Below are 23,813 nucleotides of genomic sequence, written 5' to 3' on the forward strand. Positions count from 1 at the left end.
GTGAAAATTTGTTTGATCAGGAATTTCATGTTTGTTGGCTTTTACAATGTGCGCGTTATTCAAGAAGTTGTTCAGTTATTTTTTTTATCAGTCGCAAGTGTTTGAAGAATTTGGATGCCTTCAAGCAATTTATTTTTTCATATTTATCTCTCTATTTTTTAAGTTCATTAGAACAGAAGCTACCAACAATGTAACGAGTTATTTTTTTCTGTCAATCGTTTTTAGTTGACACAGAAGCAAGTAGCTAGTTTTTTTACGTGTCTCTTATCTTTTAGTCTCTTGTCTTCTGCGTCGTATAAATGACCAAGAAACAGAAAAAAAGTCAAGTTCCTTGTTTTTGACTCAAAGACACTCTAGCGTTAGTTGACATTAACGTTGGATTAAAACTTGTTCGAGTTATCGTTCGCATCATTTGTCATTCATTCGTTTCTGTTGGAAACTTGGGTGCTTGTTTCATCATTTTTGTCAGCCAATTAATCAACTTGCTGTGTCTGTTGTAACTCAGCCGATTTTTAGTTTTATGAGAGTTTTAGTTGCATCCAAATGAAGCTAAAAAAATTAGGTTCATATTTTTTGAAAACAAAAAATCATAAAAAAATACATAAAAATTAGAAAGAATATAGTAAAAATTATCAAAATTAGAAAAAATGCTTTTTTCATGAAAAAATTAACAATTTTAAAAAAGTTACTTTAGAAATTTTGGCGAAAAGCGCTAAATTCACCTTTATTTTCGAGTTTTCATTGCCACTTGGATTAAAGGACCAAAAAAATTCTCCGTGTCGGGGAGTCGAACCCCGCTCTCCCGCGTGACAGGCGGGGATACTAACCGATATACTAACACGGAACATACCTTTCTTGCAATTTTTCTATGTTTTCATGTGATTTTTATAATTTCATTCGAAAAAAATGATAAGATATTAACTAGGTGAAAGGTGAATTGCACAAAAAAATTGTTTTACCTCTTCGAATCTTATGATTTCTTAATTTGTATTAAAAATCACAGTTAAATTAATTTTTTAATCTTTAAATGCGATTCTAATGGTGTGACAAAGACCTCTTCAGCATTCTGATTTCTTAATTCTCCGTTTAATCGCTACAATATTACGTTGCCATGCAACCGTTTAAAAAAAACTGAAAAAAAGTTTAATGTGATGATTATTATTTATTTATTAAGTAATTTAATCGATACCTTACTTTACTTTACGCACTCGTACCTTCATGTAAACGCAAAGCAAAGCAAAAAACGTTAATTTATAAATCATGTTTATATTTAATTATTTTAACTAGTTATTGCCGTAGCTACCGAGATTCAATATACACATTGCCGATGATGGGAAATTGAATGAACGTGTGTGATCACATCGCAAAATCTGTTGGAACATGTTAAAAGTACTCGGATGATCACAAAAATTTAAAAAAAAATAATTTACAAAAATTCAAGCTAAGCAAAACTGACACAAACGAGAGTAAACATTTCAAAAATGATGTAAATATAGAGACACGTCGCGAGCACCGCAGTAGCTCGAACGAGAGACGCTGATGCGAGTCAAGCTAAATAAATAATTATAATAAATGAATGACTTGATGTGGACACGGACATGACAGCACGCATAACGATTGTCGCTACTGAACAAGTTTCCAAGCATATTTTTTTTTCGACAACGTCGATGTTTGCGCGCTGCCGTTGAACAAGCAACGGAGACGACGAATGATGCGGGAAAGATAGACAGCGAAAAGGAAAGAAAAAACTTTAATGATATGTAGCGCCCATTAATGAGCCATTTATTTGTTCAATTAACAGCCTAAAGTAATACACTGAGTGAGTCCATTAATGCAAAATGAAAAAAAAAAATACAGAAAAAATGAGGCGATCCATCCATAAAGTACGTGAAAAATGTAACAAAAACCAACACAACAACAAACAAAATGAAAATAAAAGTGTGGCCAGTAATTGATTTGAACATGCAAAGTCATTTCTTTGCTTTTTCTGCTCGCTTGAAGTATTCACGTGAAACGTGAAACAAGAAATTCATTGTTGCTGGAACATAATATCGAACTGATTGATTGAAATTTTTGAATGAATGCGATGGAAGAAATCGTGTGTACGCGTGCTGCTGACTTTTTGTTTGACCCAAGCGAGTGCAGAATCGGGCACGAAAAAAAAGATTAAATAAACACTTAATTGGTGAACGATTGACCTATTTGATGATGGGTCGACTATTATTATTGGGCTTACAATGAACTTTTTATTTTTTTTAATAGAGGTTAATAGTAGCTTTTTGTTAAATATATGGGGATTACGGATATTTAATGTGGTCTGCAGCACTTGATTCGTGTTTTCGGGATTTAACTGATATTGACATAGCAAGGTCCGCGCAAAAAGTCCCCGAAGGTTGACTTGCGTTGTGATAATTTAAAACTTTAGGCCAATTCAATTAACAAATTTTTTTCCGATTTCCTCTCATTTAATTTTTGGAAAATTTTAAAACAAGATTTCAACGAGTGGTACATAAAGTTTTAGATCATTCTTAAGCTTTTTTTTAATAAAATGTAAGAATTCCCTTTAAAATTAATTTCAACTAATTAGCTTTAAATTTAATATTTTATAAAATGTTTTTTTAAAAATACAAAATTAAAATATAAATTTTTGTAAAGAAAAAAATTTGTTCCTCTCAATTTTAAAAATTTATGAACATAAAAATTTTACAAATTCTAAAAAATTGTACTTTTTATAGAGTTAAATTTTCCAATAACTTCCTACCAAATATTTGAAAAACTCTATAAAATTTGTAACATTTTTGAATTTTGTTTCGGCCATAATAAAAATTAATTAAGTTTTACTTTTATCAAATTCTGACTCACTATTTCGCAAAAAAAAAACTCAGCTTACAAGTCAGACAAAACCAAAATCTCTCAATAAAATTCGTGTCATGAACCCATAAATTCTAGAATTTATGCTATTTTCCATACGCTACTCTGTATTGCTCTGTTTATTATTATTAATAAACTTCTTTACCTCAATATTTTACCATTCATTCACGTTTCATTCATTATATTCGTTAATAGGAATATTTTATTCACAACTAATAAGCATAATTTTTTAATCTCATTATTACAAAAAAAAACAAAGAATAATAAAAAAAAAACGCGGAGAACACAGAAGCACGGAACAAATTCCAATCCAATTAAAAATATATTTCACATGCATGGCACGAGTCTTAATTTTAATATATTATTATTTCGAATGAGAGAGAGGTACGAAGCACATATTAAAAGATGAAAAGATAACCAACTGACGTTTCGATGTCTTTTTGGACGACATGGCGCACGCCGTGCTTCGAAAACGAAGAAACAAAACAAAAAATGAAACTAATTTGCATTAATTAACAAAAATATATGGAGCATTGCTGTGTGAGTTTGATAATAAAAGCGTGTTATTGAACGAATTTAAGCAGCTACTGGTCATGATTTTGTGTTTTTAATGCCTTACTTTATGCGATGGGTCTCGGAACGGAATGAAAATACGCCGTTAAGGTGATTTTGATGGGCGGGGAAATTAATGAATGATAAAACAGGTGAATTAATTTGCTTTTTATTTTGACTTAATGATTCAATGGTGGCTTTTTGGTAAATTAATTTGCGCTAATGGAGGAAAATGGTGAGTTAAAAATTTTCCAAGTAACTCGATGATCTCACCCAAAGTGCAAAAAGTTCTGGAATTCGATAAGATACTGAACTCAAACAATGACTTCCTCTGTGCGCAACTTCGATATTAAAATTTAAAGCAAATAGCGATAAATCATAAATATTTAAAAATTTATTTGCTTTGTGATAACCACTGTGGTCGCAAAAACTATTTAAAATTCATGCTTTTTTATGATGGATCCTTGTTTACTCATCGATAACGCAACACTTTGCTTCATATTTATTTTTTGCAAGGTGATCTTATCAAAATCCATCGTCAACAAAATCGACGACTAAATCAAGAAATTTCAAAGAATTGTCAATAAATGTCGTTTAGTGTCAAATTGGTGATTGTTTGTCATTGAGAGTTGACTTGTTTTTGCGCCAACAAAAAAATAAGAATCGCTTAAAGGGACATGAAACACGAAAAATCAGTTAAAACGTTCAATCAGCAAGAGAGGAAAAAAGAGTTGAACAATTGTTAGTTCTTGACACATGGTAGCTCGATCTAATCTCACAAGTTTTATGTATTAAGGTACGTGTAATGATATTCTCAAGGTCCACGGGACTCGCACAGCAAGCAGATGAATGTCTTTTGTTCGACTTTTTATTACATGAATGACCGCGTTTCCAATCGTCGTCGTCGTCAACAAACTTTTTATTGTCATTGCCTCCAGTTACGGACTCGTTGAATTCAATGTGATGCAATTATTTTTGAATTATTTATAAAATAAAATGAAATGAACAATCCATTAAATAATGCTGTATGTTACAAAAAAGGGTTTTCAATTAACTTACATGATGATTTTTCTTCTTTTGCAGTCTCCAGAATTAGAGTTTCGGCATGAGCTGATGGGCCGTTTAAACAAATTGGACACCGAAATTGAGCTCGAAGTGGTTCCTGGTAACAATAATAATAATCTCCATCACAATAATCTTAATTCCTCTTCGTCACCATCTTCCTCGTCAGGCCTTTCAAATTACGGAGGATGCACGAGTAATGGCTACGATGTTGGATATCAAAAAGAGTATTATTATGGTAAGTTTTTTTAAAAATATTTTTTTTAAGCCGGTCGAAATAAAATTCAAAAATAATGTCCTATGCTTCATTTTAGATTTTCAAGAAATTTATTTTTTTTTTAATTTTTTACTTGAAATACCGATTCTCAAATCTTAAAATTGATTAATTGATTAAAATCAACGATCAAAAATTGTTTAAAATGTAAAAAATATTTCAATAATTTTTTTAATTAAAAAAAATTTAAACTTATTTTTGAGTTTCTTTTGGAACGGCCTTACATGCACCTTTTCTAAGTCAAATTTGACATTTAGGCTCAAACAAACGTGATCTCATGTGCTCCACCGAATCAGACGAGACATTTCTGCGTCCCCCGCTGTGGGAGGACATCACCAGCTCAATTCAGAACATTGATCCGGAGAACGCTATCATGCTAAGCACACTCACCGGAGCCACGCAAGTCAAACTAGAAGCTGCCGATGATGCCTTTCTGGAGCCGCTCGACTCTCCGCTCCTCAGTCCCCTCGAAATTAAGACAGAAAAAGTACAAATTAGTCTGTTACAATCGCCTCCGAATCACAACAACAACCACTTGCATCATCACCACAATGGAATATCGAATAACAACAACAACAATTCCTCGTACCACAACAACTCGTCGAGCATGAGCAACAATAGTTACCAAATGAATGGCGGCTACGGCAACGGACCGCCACCTCCGGGACACATTCCGCCGCCACCGCATTCGACAAACGGCATGCATCCGAGTGTGCACATTCACGTCCAGAACAACAATTACTACACGCCGGGCTGGCAAAATGGCTCGCACAATCCCTCACACAACCCGCATCCAAATCAAAACAGTTACCCGCCTAAATTTTCGCCGCAAGGAAATTTGTGTCCGCCACCAATGTCGCGTCTCATGTATGTTCCTCCCCTAACACCACCGAACTCGGATCCCGGAAGTCCCATCAATGGCATGCAGGTAAGCTCCTCAAATAATTTTTCCTTATCAATTTTGAATTTTTTAAGCTAACACGGAGAATTTTCTAGACGACACGTGGACGCACGCCGCCCCCTCCTTACCATCCGTCGCAACAAGTGGCGCCTCCACAATCACAACAACACCAAATAACTCAATTATCTCACAATCAGCTAACGTGTACGCCGATCCCGATGCACCAGCAGCAACATCCGCAGCAGCAGCAGCAACCACAACATCCCCAACACCAATCACCGGCAAGCAATCACCCAAATAGTTATACGAGTACCAATAATGGCAATTTGACGGGAAATTCGCATGCGGCAATTGTGCTAAGTAGCGCGTCAGTGGCAAAAGCCGTCCACAGGTATAATCGACGAAATAATCCGGAGTTGGAAAAACGGAGGATACATCATTGTGATTTTATGGGTAAGTAGAAAAAATTGTACAAAAATACTTTGCCGACACGCTGCCGATAATCGACATGCAATGAATGTTCGGAATGCGTCTTAATCACTTCATTTTGTATATGGCATTGCTCGAAATGTCGTCCGCTCGTCGTAGCACCATCAATCCGATAAATTTGTCAAATCTTGAACATTTGACGTGAATTTACTGTTTTTTCTCTTTTTTTTCACAAGTGACACATGACACAAAACCAATAAATTGAACGCCTAAACGTTCACTTTGTGCTTCAAATGCGGGTCCCGTTCTCTCATTTATTTTATAGTTTTTTCCCATATATTGATTTTCCCGTGTTCGTCATATTTGGTCATTTTCTTATTCATGTTTTTATGTGTATTTCGAAGAGACTTATCATTTTTGCTCCATAATGGTAATAAAAATGATGGTAAATGTGCATGAAATTAACTTTGTAGCTCTTTTTTTAGTGAGAGAGATAAATTACATGAAAAATTCTTTCGTATTAATTGTTAATGTGCGAGATGCGACATCGCGATGTTCACCACATTTTATAACGCGCTCTTTAAAAAAGTTAACGTTACTTCTTATTTTGTTAATGAATGGAATGCCATTTAAGTGGTTGACAACGGTTGCTAATTGTTAGGAAGATAGATGAGAGTTTGTGTAATGAATACGTGAAAAAAGGTTTTAATGTCTATTTTTGTTGTTTGTCATTTAGTTGTTGTTGTTGTTGTTGTAATGAGTAAATAAGAAAAGAGCGAGAACGGCAATTTAACAGCAGGAAATTATGTAAAATGTGTGTCATGTTGTCAGAAAAGACAGAATTTGTTTCAATTATCGGTAGGAAGTTCATGTCTCTGCTTGCTTTTTGCTATTTTCTTTTATTGATTCACTAATTTAATTTTTTTGCTAATTTTTCAGGTTGTACAAAAGTATACACAAAAAGCTCGCATTTAAAAGCCCATCAACGAATACACACCGGTAAGTCCAATTATTCTCATTTATCGATATAATTTACTCCTCATCTGATAACACAATTACTGGCTTTCATCATCATGACGATATTACGTTACATAAATGCAGGTTACATGAAAGAACAGAAAAACGTTAATCATTTAATTTGCTAGAGACTCTGTTTTTCTTTTCACTTAACGATAAAAATTCCAACTAATCATTAGAATCTGCACCACTCACCTGTTCGTTACCTACTTGATTATTATTATTAAGTTTTATGTATTTATTTTTTTTTTATTAAATTGTGAAAAAAATCATAAAATCACGTTTTTCCACAATTTATTGCTGGACTGAATAGAGCCTGCCTGATCAGTTGTCACCTAATTAGTGTTTTTACTTTTTAAATTGTCTGTCTGTGATATTGCGTTAGTAGTTGGCGTTATTATTTTATGTAATTGTCTCACGATTGTCTCTAATTAAAATACTTGAGTTGTGTTGAACGTTTTTTTTTTCTTTCTTTCAAAACGATATTTGTAAATGTTTGTCACCGAGCCAACGCATTTACGTAGAAAAACGCTTGAAGTCACAGATTCATTCTCAAATTTACGGCATCTCTCTCTCTTTTTTTATGACTTTGCCACCAGCTGAGTAACTTGGTCATAGTTGAGGCAACTTTTATGGCCTATCAAAATATTTCTTCGTCTTCTTTCAAGTCCATAAAAAAGTATAAACTCTCAATAGAAAATCATAATAAGGACGGGTATCAAAAGTCAAGTAGCTCATAATACAAGAAAACTAAGAGAAACCAAGAATAAATAAATATTGGATAGTTAAATTTTAGTATCATGTCAGAATCTGAAAAAAATAGTAGCAAAGTGGCAGAGTAATAAAATTAGATCTTTTAAAACAACCTACACAATGCAATTATTGTACCCTACGGACGAAAGGTGAGATTTATTCTTCAAAAGAGATCAGATTGACCTAATTAATTTTATGATCCTGTGGTTACGAATTTTTTAATGATTTATTTTTTTGCCATGAAAGAAATTTTATGGAATTAAAACTCTTATCTGGCCTTCTAAATTTTAAATAAATTCTGTCAAATGACGATAAAATTATTTCCAGAAAAAAATGTGGCAAAAAATAAATTTTAACAAAATTACAGTTAATAACTAATTGCTTACTTTTAAGTGATCAAAAAATTTTCCAAAAGAAAAATAGTCGAATTTCAAATTTTTTTTACAAAATAAGTTTTTGATAATTTTTTTTTTCAAAAATTTTTGGAAAATAATTATTTTTTAATGATTCCCAAGATCCTGTACTTTTTTCCAGGGCTGATTTGATTTCTATCGAACCAATCTGTTGACTTAATGGATAAATCTCACCCGTTTTTCATCCGTAGGGTATTCACGTACCTCCAGCTATTTTTTGATCCTCACTCACATCATATCAAAGTCCCGGAATCAACAAAAAAAATTATGAATGAAACACAAACGCGTGCGTCGATGACGAGACCACTGTTCTTTTACACCTTACATTTGGACGTGAAACCAGTTTTAATCAGTGCAAAGTGTTTCTTTCATTATTTCTTATTTATCTCTTTTTCTCTTTTTTTTCAATACAAATAATGCATTTATTCCATTTCGTTCGACAAATATTTCATTATTACGTTATACTTTATGTGTTTATGCATTAAATTTATATTATTTTTATATCATTACTTATCGTCGTAAATATTAAAAACACACGAAAAAAAAAAATAAAAACGAAAGAAAAAAATCATATTACTTCAACTTTATGGCCTGCATTGTGTGTGTTTTTTATGATAATTTTTGTTGTCCTGATCAATTTCAATGTTGTGACACATTGCAGTCACAGCGGGCACGGAGAAACTTCTTCTTCTTCTTCGCTGCGTTTGCAGACGCAATCGATGTCAAGATGAATTAAGAAATGCATTTGTTTAGATCGTGTTGCGGTAAGTTTGTGTGTGTTTGTGGCGAAATGAATCACGATCAATTTTCCACTCCATTTGAGACAACTCTGGAGCCCACTCTGTTTCGAAAAATCATATCTTTTATTTTTACACAACATCTCCATAATCGTTACATTAATTTGCATAAAATTGATTAATGAACTACCTCACATTAATTCAAATTTAGCACTCTTTCACACACAAACACAGACACGAAGCATCCGTAAAAGTGTTTAAAATTTATTCAAAATTAATGCTTATTGGCTTTTTGTTTGTTTGTATGTCTGCCTTGTTCTTAAATACGATTTCATTCATAAAACCGCGCGCAACAAAAGTCATCTCGGATCATTTTTTATGGCTCAGTCACGTATAGTCATCGAATGGAAGATTAGGCATTTCTAGCTCTTAAATTTATTTTGTGATTTAATTTCATTTAAATATCGACAAAAATATTCATTTATGTAAAGGAGATAAAAATTCAAGCGAGCGATGAATGAAAACAAGTTTCTATCCTCCGAAAAGTACATTTTGAAAAGCGACAACAACCTCTCATTCGATTCTCTCAAAAATAATAACAACGAAAAAAATGTCAATGAAGTCAATGAAATGTCTCAGCAGCTGTGCTTTACCGCTTTACTTGCAGAGAAATCGTTTAATTTGAATACAATTTGAATTGAATTTAATTTCTTGTCATCTCGTTTTGTGCGCTTTTTATTTTATATATATTTTTTTTTGCTCATGCCAAATCATGGGAACCACTTTTTTTATTACTATTGCGATTCACACATTATAAAAATTTCACCTCCGTCACTAGAGCATGATTTTTTTCGTTGCCAAAAATTACGAAGACAAAGTAACTGATTAATGATGCCAATAAAAGCCACCTTGGATTGTTATAACTGAAAAGAAAAAAAAAAATCAGACGAGCAGAGAGCTGTTTTTCGTTTAAAAATTGTGTCAGAATTGCCGTCAAATTGAATGAAAACAGGTTTTTTATTGTCTCCTCTAATCAATATTTTAATATAGTGACACTCTAGTGGATTCGATTGTGCGTTATAAAAAAAATATACATATGAGAAGAAGAGGAGATGACCGGAAAGAAACAATAGGATTAAGAGGTTTTAAACACTTTTATACTGCTCTAATGACATGACATGGACGTGTGAAAATAAACAAGGTTAAAACACTTTTTTTTTCGAGTTTTTATTGGGATGAAATAAAATAAAAATAAAAGCCGAAAGGACATGCCATCGAATTGAGGCATTGAAAGCAGTTTTGTTTTAATAATACTTATTTTTTTAAGAAAAATTATTTTTTTAGTATTGAAATTAACTCCATCCTGAGGCGAGCATATGGTAAAATCGGTAAATTTTCCAAAATTTAAATTAATTTGTCAAAATCAAATTACCAATTTTAAAGAAAAACCACTTGAAAAAATTAAAATACATAAATATACGAATTTTATACATTTTTAAATAATTTACAAATAAAATTAAAAAACTTTTAATTTTTTTTCGTGTTTTTCCGACATTTTCTAAGGTTTTTCTCTTCCTGTTCTGCTTGATTGAAAGTTAATTCGATGAAAGCTAGATAAATGTTTTAATGTATTCATTATTCATTCCCTCCTGACATAATTTTGAACAAATAACGACAAAAAATTGCATTTCCTTTTCAATATTCTCTACGAGAGAGAATATGTGTTGTCCACACCGGGCAATCTCTCAATTTTCTTTGACTCTAATAAATAAATGTTCGCTGCAAAAACAAAATGTGTGCATAAATAATGCATGAATTGCCTTATGCACGACGACGACGAGCGAGTGAGCGACCAATGATTGACACAATCATTTGACAGACCATAAATTTATCTTGTCGTCGTCTTATGAAAAAGTGAAATGTTAAGTTTTCCTTTCTGATGACAGTAATTGATTAGGTAACGTGTGCTGGCATGCTGCTCGTGCGTTGGAAAATACATGCAAAAAACATGTGCCACACACACAGCTTTGAAACGGAGAAAGAACTCTTTTTTTCTAAGTTTTCAGGTCTCTCTTAAAGTGTCATCAAATTTTATTTGTTTTGGATATTCCCTTTTATTTGATGTTCGTTCTCCGTATCAGTTATAAATTTTAAAGCAATGTGTTATATCCGCCAATAAATTATACGATTGTATTAACATCATCATAAAAAATTCTTGATAATATTCTAAAGTGTTAATATTATGACTTTTTATGTTGTTTTGGGAAGATGTTCAAACATGTTTAAGAAAAAGTGGAATGAAAAAAAATTTTTTTTTTCGAAACCAGAGTGGATGCCTCAATTACGGAACAAACAAAACTTGCTCAAATAAATTGCAACCTTTAACCAAAAGATATTGGCAACATTATGGCATACATACAAATAATAATATAAAATAAACATCCATTAAATAATTGCAAATAATAAATGTTTTAGAAAAATTCAATAATAATAAAAACAAACATTTTATACGCAGAGCCTTTAAAATGCCTCAAAAGTGCAAAGATCACATTTGTTTCATACATAGAAGATTTGCTCTCGAAAAAAAACCGTTTAATATGGGAAAAATGTTCATATAAATTGTATTCAAATGCGTCGTTCTGGTTTTTCGTTGTCGTCGTCTACAACTTCAATTTATGGTCAAAGAGAGCAAGATACAACTAAAAATGTTGAAAAAAAAAACGTAAATATGGTTATTATTGTTATTAAATGAAGATTAAAAAGTAAAGATTTAAACAAAACTAGCAGGTAGGCAGTCTGGCTGGAGAGAGGGAAAGAGATAAAGACGTGCATGAGTGTTTATACTTTTATAGATCGAAGTGCACTCATCATTGTAATAAAATCGCGCATTTAACCTACGAGCAAATTATGTGTATGAATGAAAATATTTATGTGTGTCTTGTGTAAATACTCCAAAGATTATGGAGATTGTTGCAAAAAGTGTATATGGAAGATTAATTAGGAAGGCCAGAGTCTTTAAAACGGGCTTAAATTAAATTTTCAAATGAAATTTTAATTCAACTATTATTTTTAAGCCGCTTCAGATGAATCTAAATAGTTTTGTTCAGCAAACGATTGAACTTTTGAAAAACAAAAATAATAATAAAAAGTCAACTATTACCAAAATGATCGATTTTTTGGTATTTCTAACACGAAGATTTTATTTTTCAACACTGAAATTTTTGTTGAAACTGTTGAAAAGTTTCTCGAATTTGTTGAAAAAATATGATTTTTTGAGTATTTATGTTTAATTTTTTGAAACAAAGTTTTTTTCGTTTTTTTTTATAAAATCATTAAAATATAGTTTAATGCATTTTTTAATTTTAAAAGTTATTTTTTAGATTTTTTAAGACTAGTGAATAAACAAAAAAAAATTTATAATATTATTTAAAAAAAAAATTAATAATTTTTACTTAAGTTTTCTCAAAAAAAAAAAATTTTTTTTTCCAAACTGTAAAAAAATATTTTTATTTATTTTCGAAAAAAATAACTTCGTAAAAAATAAAATATTTTAATAAAATAAATTAACTTTTTAAAAAATTCTCTCTGTCAACCCTACTCGTCCATTTTGCACAAATTTTCATCAAAAGTCTTTCACATTTCATTTGTTTCTTTTCCTCATCATTGATGATCATCGCGCACATGCAGCACTGTTACTTTTCTGCATCGAAATATATACAAACAAAATAATAGGTTGTTGATTTTTGATTTGATTCGCCACCCACATGCACCACAAAATGAGATTATATTTACTAGATATAACCATACTTTTTATTTATTTTTATTTTTTTTTTCGAAAGGCATACTCGAGTTATTATTGTTCCATTATTATTTCATTATTACCAATAAACAATATTATTTACAGAATTTTTGTTACTTTTTTCACGTAAATTATGTTTAGAAAAGGGTTTTAGGTAATAGAAAGAAATTGAATTAAAAAATATGTAAATATACCGTTCGTTTTTATCGACAAAATATGAATTTAAAAAGTAAACGATTATCTCTTAAAATATAATAATAAAATTTAAATGAAGATAATTTCAAGTTGTTGTCGTCGTGTGTGACTTTATATTAATGAAATGAAAATGGATTAGACGGTATGTGGTGACATTTATGGCAAATAATGAAATTGATGTAATTGCACTTTTATATCTTTTTAAGTGACGCAATTTTTTTTTCTTCACTAAAAATATATTTTTGAATTAATGAACGTTAATAAATATTTTTTTTTTTAGAAAAATTTCACATTGTCCATTCATAAAAAAAGAAAATAATAAACAGAGCGAATGACACAACAAAAGAAGCAAAAATCATAACAAGAAAACATTTATGCTCTTTTTATGTAGTTCCAGCTACACTTTGTTTAACATATATTGCATGTATGACCAGCGGAGACACGTGCTTTGACTGGTTTCTGTTTAGCATTCAGATTCCTCACATATGTTTTTCCTTATGTATCAAAACATAACGTTGCAGAATGAAGAGAAAAAAAAACGTTAAACCAGTTTGCTCTTGATATTTCAGTTGTGTTGTGATTTATTTGTAAATAATATAATCATTCAATTTATTTTGATTTACGGTCTGCTTCGATTATATTGTTTGCATCGCAGCAACATGTGTGTTGAGTAATAAAAAAAAATGCACTGACAAGCATTCCAAAGAAAGGAATATGTGACAGTAAAATAAGAAGTTTATGATGTTTATCTGTCTCATTATCCATTTAGCTATTTGTAAAACTGGTAGAACACACCAACGGTGCCAGAAATAGCACGCTGTTGTAACTTGAGATGGCACCATGACCAATTCCTTCCTCTTGAACAGTCGTGTCACACAATCATTTGGCATTTAAAGCAGATTTCGGGTCAAGTCTAGGTGTTAAGTTATTAGCCAATACTTTTGTCATCATTATTATCTTCAATTTATTTTTTTTTCGAAGTAATACAAATCGTTGGCATTTACTTAGCATTGCTGTGATCTGTATCAAAGTGAGAAGAATAAAGAGCTGTGCCGTAAAATAAAAGGAGCGACATGAAAAAAAAATTATTATAAAACAGTGTGACAAGAGGTTGAAAGGTTGACTCGCTCTAAGCTTGTATGAACTGTCATGAATTTGTTTTTGCTTTCATTTTTATTTTATTTTTTCGTTGTTGACGCAGTTAAGGTTGTCTCGTCATGGGAAAATTTATTAGCTCAAGAGGTTGCGATGCGGATTTGACCTCATTGTGCAGGAAATCTTCTGCTCGTTCGATTACAAATTACGCAGCACGTCAACAAAAATATTTGTAAATTTTTATCTTAAATTCTTCTCGACACATTCCACTTATTCACACCATCATCCGCGCCACACAGAAATTAAATATCATAATCAATAATATTAATTTAATCGCATTATCGTGGTCGTCGTCTCCAACCATGACATGCAGTGATATAATTGATTTTATGACACATGCAATTTTATTAATTTTTTTCTCTTGAAATGTTAAACCACCAAAAGTGATTCTCAATTTATGTATTTATTTATTGTTTGGATGTCATTATAAGTGAAGGTGATGGTCAGAAATGCAGACAACTGGGGCGCACTGCAGTTGTTAATGCGAATTCCGATTCGCGTACGGCTCTGCGCCAAAAAATTCGATAAATAAATAAAAAGTAAACAAATCCATTGGAAAGTATTAAAAAATGTTTTAACAATAAATTTAATGTCCTTATGATTTCCTTAATTGGACACAAAATATTTATCTGCCAAATTATTGCATCACATTATCAGGTCTTTTGTTACCCGTCAACCATCATCAACATCATCAATTGTTGCTCGCGAAGATTATTTTTTGAAGCATAATTTAATTTTTTTTTGTAATTTTGAAAATCAAGGTTCATCACTTAACGATCGCATGACTATTGCAAATCTTTTGTTGCAACAAAATCCCTCGAAAAATGTTGATGCTGACAAATAATTATCCGAAATTGCATTTAAATTGAAATTCGATGACATGCGTTAATTATTATGACATCGCGGACAGGAGATAATTAATCCAATGAATGTCTAAGTGAAGTGTGTAAACTGTAAAATTGTTGACGATGAACCAGCAGAAAAAAAGAAAACTACCGGTTGAGAAGGGCTCAAGTACCTCGTTGATGTGACTCTTGAGTGTCCTCGTTACTTAGTGTCATTAAAATAGAAGTGCACTCGAGATAAGGCACAGTGGCTGTTAAGTATGAATACCTTTCATGAATGAATTCCGATTTAACAAGCAAAAAATTTTCGTTCTAAAGAATTTTTTGACATCGAAACAAAATTTAATCATTTGATAAATTGCCTTTAATTTACATGTATGTTTAATAAATTTAAAACATTTTTCAGTTAGTCACTCACTCACTGTATAAAATAAAAGGTTTCTTTATTTCTGTACAAACAACAAAAAAAATATATATAAATAAATGAAAAAGAACAGAAAACATTGTCAGATCATTTGAATACAAAAATTATTATTATTATTATTGATTGTTTGGTATGGTCACAGAACAAAAACATTCAAAAAATTTATTTGAGACATTGTAAAATATTTTTCGATCGGTCGTTTCGTTCAATAAATGATTTTTACAACAAGTTTTTTTTTCTAAAGAGTCACCGAATACACATTAAATTTTAAATAAATTTCGATCAACACGTTATTTTTTTCTATAAAATATTTTTTTGTCCAAAACGAGAGTTATTAAATAAAATATTTAAATAAAACAAAAAATGTAAGAATTTAAAAAAAAGATAAGGAATAACTTGAAGCAGTCTCAAAGTGTAAAAATTTACACAATAATATATTTGATATTTTTTTTGAAACATAACTTGAATGAATGAATGAAAAATGATCTAAAATTTGTGTGTCTGTGTCATAAAATATTATTTTGGCCTTCATTCACATAATTTAGATTATTATTAATATTGTTATTAATATGCGGTGTTGTAGCTTTTAACAAGGAGATTAATACTTGTTAGGAAATATATCATTGATAAACAAAGCATTTTCGCTCCTTTTTCATAAAAAAAAACCAACAAAATATTACATAAACTTCAAAATATCATTTTTTTTTTGTTTTATAAAATTATATACAATTTACCTAAATGCACATGTTATTACATCTCTCCTCGCAATATCTGCCGGGTTAACAGTGTTACAGTGACACAGTATTCGTGATTCACGTGTTGCCCTCTTCATAGATGCCGGGTCGCATAACTGATTCTAAAATGAGCTGCAAAACCAAAGAAGAAGTCGAATAAAAAAACATTCTCTTTAACTGAAATATTATTAGTATAAAATGATGACAAACATGATTCGATTGCATTTGTTTGTATTACATTCATTTCACTTTCGTTTGAACATCGTCGTTGTTGTTAGGATGCAAAAAAAATAATAATAAAAGATTTATGTTTTCCCCGAAAAAACAAAACAACGGTGGTTTTGTTTATTTTTTACTAAACAATAAATACCGACACGAAAATTTTTTTGACTCTCTGACAAATATTTTATGTAAATCACGAAAAAAATATAAATTATATGTATGAACATTTACCGAACGAGGTTTTCTTACAACAAACAAGGTGCAAGCCAATAATTCACTTCAATAATCAATTTATTGCAATTATTCGCTTTTATGATTTTTTTCTCCTTCTCCGCGTCGTTGTCGCGTTCTCGGCGTGCACAGAAAAGGCAAAAAGTGTTAAAAATAATGAATAAATCTGCGTAATAATATGCAAATATCGGCACGTTTTTCACTATGCGATTTGATATATTATAATGTCTCCTATGTTCAGAGTAATGTTGTTACTCGTGTGTTAATAGTTATAAATGAGAGCGTCGTACATGTAGCGCGCGAGAAAAGATATTTCAAGCTCTGTAGATAAATTCTTAGCTAAAATCCATAAGTTACGTGGAATTTATTTGTGCAAAAAATGCGCACGATAAATGCTTGTTTTGAATGAGGTGTCAAATGTTGTGAGTAAAGGAATGCTGATATCCTCGACTTTTATTTTCGTGTCTTGCTTCCATGTTAATTTTCTTTACAACATAATTTTGGGCTTAGGGGTAATTTCACTATTTTTTTAATTTGAGCTAATAATAATATTTTTAACAGGGCTTCTAGATTAATTTAAATAAAAAAATTATTTTCTCATTTTTTTATTTTTTCTCATAATCCAAATTCATTTCTCAAATCATTTTTTTCTAAAAATTTCTAATTTTGTTTTTTCTTTAAAATTCAATGTTTCATTTTGTAAATTTCCCGCGCCTTTTTCATCACCGTGCAGATGACATAAAATCGACTCTCCAAAACCAGACATAATTTTTAATAAACCACCAAAAAATAAAACCGAGTGAAAAATGACAAAAAATTAACAACCTGCTGGCTTTTATTCAACTTTTTTTTTAATAAAATGATAACATGAAGCAAGTTTAAAATTTTATGCTAATCCACATCAAATAAATTGTTTGTTTCATGCTAGTTCGCGATATTAATACGAGCACAGTTACGCTTTTTGATAAATAATTTATTAATATATTTTTATCAATCTTGTTAATCCAACAACTGTAACGACATGTCTTTATTTGTGTTTGAGCGGTTTGCATTCAATTTCAAAAAAATTCGTTGAAAAGGATTCAACCCACAGATACTGGTCGACAAAATGCTATCGAAAAAAATAACATGCAAAAAATTGAAGAATTGACCACCCCTGAGCACGGTCCGGTTCTTATCATTAATTCAATTGGCTTTTTACTAACAAATAATATCATTAACCAGTGCTTAAAAAATGGCAAATAAATTATGCAAAAATAAATAAATAATAATGTTTCAGAGCAACGCGCATGTTTTTTTATATGCAAGTAAGTTGTTCATAAATATAATAATAATAAATACACGAACGAGCAAAAAATATGATTTTGCTTCGATTTTTCCGTGTCTCTCTCTCTCCACTATTATTATTATTATCAGACTTGCAGTAAGTGAAAAAAACCATGTGACAAAGCTGTCTCTCTCTGTGTGTGTCGTTCGATTTTGTCATTTGTTAATTGAAAAATTACTTGAACAACCGAGGGAACAAGTTTCTGGTTGCACCGATCGCAGCACGATTTTTCGCTGTTGTTAATGCTGTAATTAAGACAGGAAGTCAGACCTTTTTTCTTGCTTGCATTGTTGTTGCTTGTAAGAAATTGTCATATTTCGTGAAATAAATCACATTTAAATAGAATCAATTGTTAGCAGCTACTGTCGCATGTTTTGATCGCAGATATCGATGAGATAAGCGATCCTGGGGATTGGTTTTGAAATACAATGAATAAGATTAATCGAATTTTTTTTGAAGATATTCTCTCATATCCTAACTTCTTAAGTTTACAATCTTTTAAAAATATATATTTTTAAAATTATCTCCTTTTTTACAAATTTACTCTTTACTTTTTTTTAAATAAATAAATACCTTATTTTAAAATTTAATTTTTTGAATTTCTGAATTTAGTTTTAAATTTAAATAATAAATCTGAATTAAATTACAGCTTAAAACAAAAAATATTATAAATTTTTTTTTCGAAATTTTATATTTTATAAGAGAAAGTATTTTAATTCTTGTCTGTCTTATTTTTAAAAAATATGTTGATACAATAAAATAAAAATAAATAAAATAAAATATAGAAATAAAAAATATCGACAAAAATTATTTATTTTTTAGTTCATTTATTTCTCGTAATTTATTTTCTTGCAAATTCCCTACTTCTCTGTCGGCAACAGCCCGTTCCTAAATATCTTGAATCATTAATTAAGTGCCTTTAAACTTGCCTGAACCCATTTGCGTTGCTAAACAAGTCCATCATAACATTACAATGTATAGAAATGGAAAGGTCATAATGTGTAAAAAAGCTCATCTCACACACGATATTGCGGACACACGAGAAAAATGATCAAATTAGTAATGTGATCGCCTGTAGGAAATCAATACACTATAAATTATGTCATTTTAATATTATTATTACACCATACAAAGATTACCATGTAATAATATACTCTCCGATCTATTCGTCGTCGTCGTACATATTTACACAAAATAATAATAAATAAATATAAATAATAATGAAACGAAAGAAAAAAGACATGCTGTTGAAATGTTTTTCATATATATATTTGTATTTACTCGCGCGGTACTCCCGTATATTTATATAAAATTCCAATAATTTTAATGGAGAGTAGATTCTTATCTCGTCCTTCTGTGGCAATATTGCAATAAAATGTACAGAGCTCCACCACATAATATTAGACACGGCACGGTAGTAATAATTAAAGTATTTAAAGCTTGTTCGAAACATTTTTCATTATTTTATTTATTATTTTAGATTTTTAATGCTAGTTAAAGCTTTCAAAGAAATACAACGCGACTAATAATTATAATATAGTAATGATCACGAATCTATTTTACTTATTTTTAATTCATTTTTTCTCTCTCATTATTATATTTTACAACTCGAGTTTTATTACGTCGTCAATTGCTTTGTGAACGCATTCAACAGCTCGCAGATAATTGTTATTTGATGAAATTCCTTGATGTGAATTTTCTTTTGTGGAGTTTTCTTCACTCGCTGAGCAACTGAAGCCCAGCAGTCACCGTCACCACCTGGTCCATAAGACACACACACACACCAGCTGTTTAGACTGCCAACGTAAATTATCTCGATCGATCTCTCCACAACATTTATATTTATCTCAACATTTAACGTTTTTAATCGACAGTTTTGATTTATTGTTATCTCTCGATCTGTGTGTGTGTGTGAGTCAAGGAATGAAAAAAAAGCTCAACTGACATAACTTTGATATTAATTGTCTCTATCTCTCTTCCTAGGCACTGCTAAGCGATATATTGGAATTTACATCACGCGCGTTGACTCTCTATTATCATGTTAATAATATTTTAATGTAATGCACAATGTCTTAATAAAATAATAACAACAACTCACTGGTCAAGTCAGAACGGAGATGAAGTCGTTAAAAAGTGGACTAAACACGATCGCTGATTTATTTCTAGTCACTTTTGCGTTGCTGACTTGTACAAAGCTTTCTGTTGTTTGGATTTGCGAACAAAAAAAAAGAGATCGGACTTGGAGGTCATACCTCAGGAATGCCATAAATCTCTGTCGCAACACACAAAAATCGCTAGCGTGACTTCTAACTAATCGCATTAACTTTTTTTTATTGCATCAAGGAACTGTTTCGTGCTTGGATCCCGCTGACTTTTTAGAACAAAGGAGCACTAAAAATTACGACTTTGTGTCAATTTAGAAGTTTTTAACCGAAAACTTCCTCAAGACACGTCAATAACTTGCGGTGCTGGAAAATACATGGGATTCGCGTTCTCCAGAAAATTTCATAAAATCATAAAAAAATAATTTTTTTAAAATTATTGTCTCTAAAATTTTTTTTAAAATCATAAAAAAAAATTTCTATGAAAAATTTTTGAACTTTGAGAAATGAAAAATTGAATCCGAGAAAAAAATGATTTTCAAAAAAAAATCTCTTCTTTGCTAATGTAAGTCGAGCTGTTTATTGACATAAACATTAAACTCTAATCTTTTGCTGTTTTTTCTAGACACTTACAGAAATTCAGAAATTCAATCCATTACATAACAGTTTGCGCCGACGAAAAAAAATTACTTGTCATGTCTTTTCAGCATGTTGAATGGCGATGTAAAAAAAACAGTAGCAAAACGACATCTACTTAACCAATTGAAAGGAGTTTAAAGAAGAGAAAACAACGAGCAAATTGACAAGGAACACAGCAAGCGTTAATTAGTAATCCCTTAGCTCGCTTAGATCAACCTCTTTTTTGTCATTGACTCTCTTTACATTATTTGTTCTTTTATGGGGAAAGTACAATTTTGAAAAATGTTTCACATTTTATTTTAATTTTTATTTTCGAAAATCCCATGTGGAAATAATTAATAATGAAATGAATTTAAAAAAATGAAAATTATCAATATTTTTGAATTTTAAAAAAGGAATTGGAAAAATTAAAAAAAAAACTGTAAAATTAGGTACTTCAAATGATGAAAAAATAAAAAAAGAACGTTAAAATTATAAAATAAATAATTTTCATTTTTTTTACAGTAATAATGATTTTTTTGTAATTTTTAACCTGGAATTTAAAAAAATAACTGATGAAAAGTGAAACATTTTTTAAAATTGCACTTTCTTAACTAACAAGAAATCCCTAATGTCCATGTTGTTCATTCATTCACTTGTTGTTTCAAATACGGCTAATAAAATCCCAACAACTTCTTCCATGTTTAACTCACAATATTTTTTTTTCACTCTTTTTATTATTATAATAATAAAATCGTGCTGGTTTTGTTTCTGTTTCTTCTGCAAACAACCGTAAATGAGTATCAAGGGTGTAATCAATATTCTTTGGTTATTTTTTTTTTCATTTTATGTTTGAAGTGTGTGCAATTCATTCAATTCTGCTGCAGTGTTGCTGCTGCTTTGAGCACGTAAACGGAAAATCAACTGTATCACGCTTTTCAGTGATGTTCAATTATATGGACAAAGTGAATTATGGGAAAAATTAACAGTGCCACGTAAAGACCAGTAGCTGCAACGAAACGAAGCATGGACATGATGCTGTGCGTGACCATGTCAATATGGTGTTGTTGCGAAGCCTTTAATGAATTTGTGGGTGGACGAAAGAGTGTTGACCCCATCGTGCGACACTTCCTCTCCATCTAACGTATGTGTACGTGAGTCACTCGAAAATTCCTCACTAAAATTTACAATGTGCGAAATTTGATACAAAAACCACTCTGCATGTCACTGAAAAAAAACGCGTGAAAAAACACAAAAATTAATAATAAATAATCCAAATAAAAATAAACAAATATCAATTTTTACGATAACTAATTAATTAAGAACGACAACGTTAACATCTTCATTTGCATTTAAAATTTATTTTGGTTGTTATTATCAGCGATTTTATGTCTTGTTGCTTGGTATGTTTGGTCCCAAATGTAGATATGAGTAAATATATTGCGAGTGGCAGGGAATTAAAATACTCTAAAATCAAAATGTAACACGATAATTTTTGGTGTTTTGTTTGTTTTAAAAATAAAAACTTAAAAAATGACATCGTTACCGTGGGTAAAAAATCAAAACAGGGCTCAAAAATTATTTTTCATACGGGATGTTAGACGAAATGAGATCCAATGTACTTTTACGCACCCTGTCACTTTTATTTGATCATTAAACAACGCACGCAGAGAACCCACCAAGTCAGTCAACTTATCAAATATTGTTTTAAATGATATTTTTTATTCATAAGACATCGTTTCGTCTTCTTCTTCTCCTTTTACCATATCATCGTCATCTTGATCGTCCACTAAAAACCTTAATTTATGCAGAAATATTAAAATTAGCAACCAAAGATGTCGCGTTTAATATACTTTTTGTCTCTTTTTATTATTAATTGGCTCAATTTTTCACTGAATCAAAGGCATTCAATTGGTTGTCAACGATAATTACATTGTAATAAATCAAAACTCGCTGTAAGTTATTTTTTTGTCAACGCGGTTGAGCGTTAACGCCACATCTTTCGATCAAACTTTTTTTTCTCACATCAACAACAGCGGCGACCGGATAAATTTTATCCATTGTTAATATTAATCGATTATTTTATTTTTATTGTCTTACCATTGAACTTCAATCAAAATTTATAATTTTATGATAAAATAATAACAGTGTTTACTTTGCCCTGTAAAATTTATTTTTCTTGTATCAAGGGCAAGTGGGAGGTTTTCGTCAGTTACTGGACGTATTGTTTTTGTGATTTCTTACAGCAGAACAAAAATGAATCATAAAATAATCAAATAAACATTAATATTTTACACAATTACAACAAAATTAAGTTGTATATGATTTGTAGACTATTGACTTTGAAATGTTGCATTTAAAAATAAAAAATATAAAAAAATCCGAAATGGAAATAAATGTTAAAAATTTTTTAAATGTATTTTTTTTTGGAATTGTAATAAATTGAAAGTATTAAGTGTTTGATTTTTTATCAAAACATAAATAAATAATTAAATAAAATAAGAGTAATAATCAAAAATTAAATTTAATAATAATAATAGTTTTCAATTTCTAAAAAACTCGAATTTTAATCGTCGGAACCAATAATAAAAATTAAAAAAAAAACTAAAATGCAGTTAAGTTTCTGTTCAACAAAAACTTTTAATATTTTTTTCGTTTGTCTTAGGAGCCATTTAAACGGTTTATGGATAAATATTTTGCTTCGGGTGCAATTTTGATGATTGACCTGCATGTAACTCAAAAGTGAATGAATGTTTGATTGATGGTTTTCCCTTCCATATCTTACGATTTTTATATAAAGTAAACGTTTTGTCCGATAATAAAACCGTTATTTTCATTTACAATTGTAAACAAACAACACAAAACGAAATCCAATCAATTTCCAAACACGCATTCTTGTATGAACTCGCGTTTTGCCAGCAAAACCAGATTCCAATGACATAAAGCGAGACATTGAAACCGAAAGTATGACTCACTGCGTTGATTTATCTAGCGTTTTCATATATTTAACTTTACCCGGTTTCAGTAAATCTCGGCCAGACCAGGCAAATTATTCATCCGTTGCATGCGTTTCAATCGATATTATTGCAAATTTATAAATATTTTTCGCAGTGTGTTGTTGTTGTTGTTTTTTTTATTATTAGAATATTCTC

The 23,813-nt window shown here is 30.4% G+C and overlaps 1 protein-coding gene across 1 annotated transcript in view; it reads left to right on the forward strand.

Moving 5' to 3' along the window:
- Positions 1–23,813, forward strand: part of LOC134828780 (dendritic arbor reduction protein 1) — a 63,687-nt gene that overhangs the window by 35,721 nt on the left and 4,153 nt on the right. Inside the window, exons 2-5 of the mRNA XM_063841767.1 lie at positions 4,507–4,723; positions 5,017–5,687; positions 5,756–6,113; positions 7,029–7,088. Coding sequence (XP_063697837.1) covers positions 4,507–4,723; positions 5,017–5,687; positions 5,756–6,113; positions 7,029–7,088 — 1,306 coding nt within the window. The remainder of the gene's footprint in view (positions 1–4,506; positions 4,724–5,016; positions 5,688–5,755; positions 6,114–7,028; positions 7,089–23,813) is intronic.

The sequence above is a fragment of the Culicoides brevitarsis genome, chromosome 2, assembly GCF_036172545.1.
Source record: "Culicoides brevitarsis isolate CSIRO-B50_1 chromosome 2, AGI_CSIRO_Cbre_v1, whole genome shotgun sequence".
In the NCBI taxonomy this organism is placed as follows: domain Eukaryota; kingdom Metazoa; phylum Arthropoda; class Insecta; order Diptera; family Ceratopogonidae; genus Culicoides; species Culicoides brevitarsis.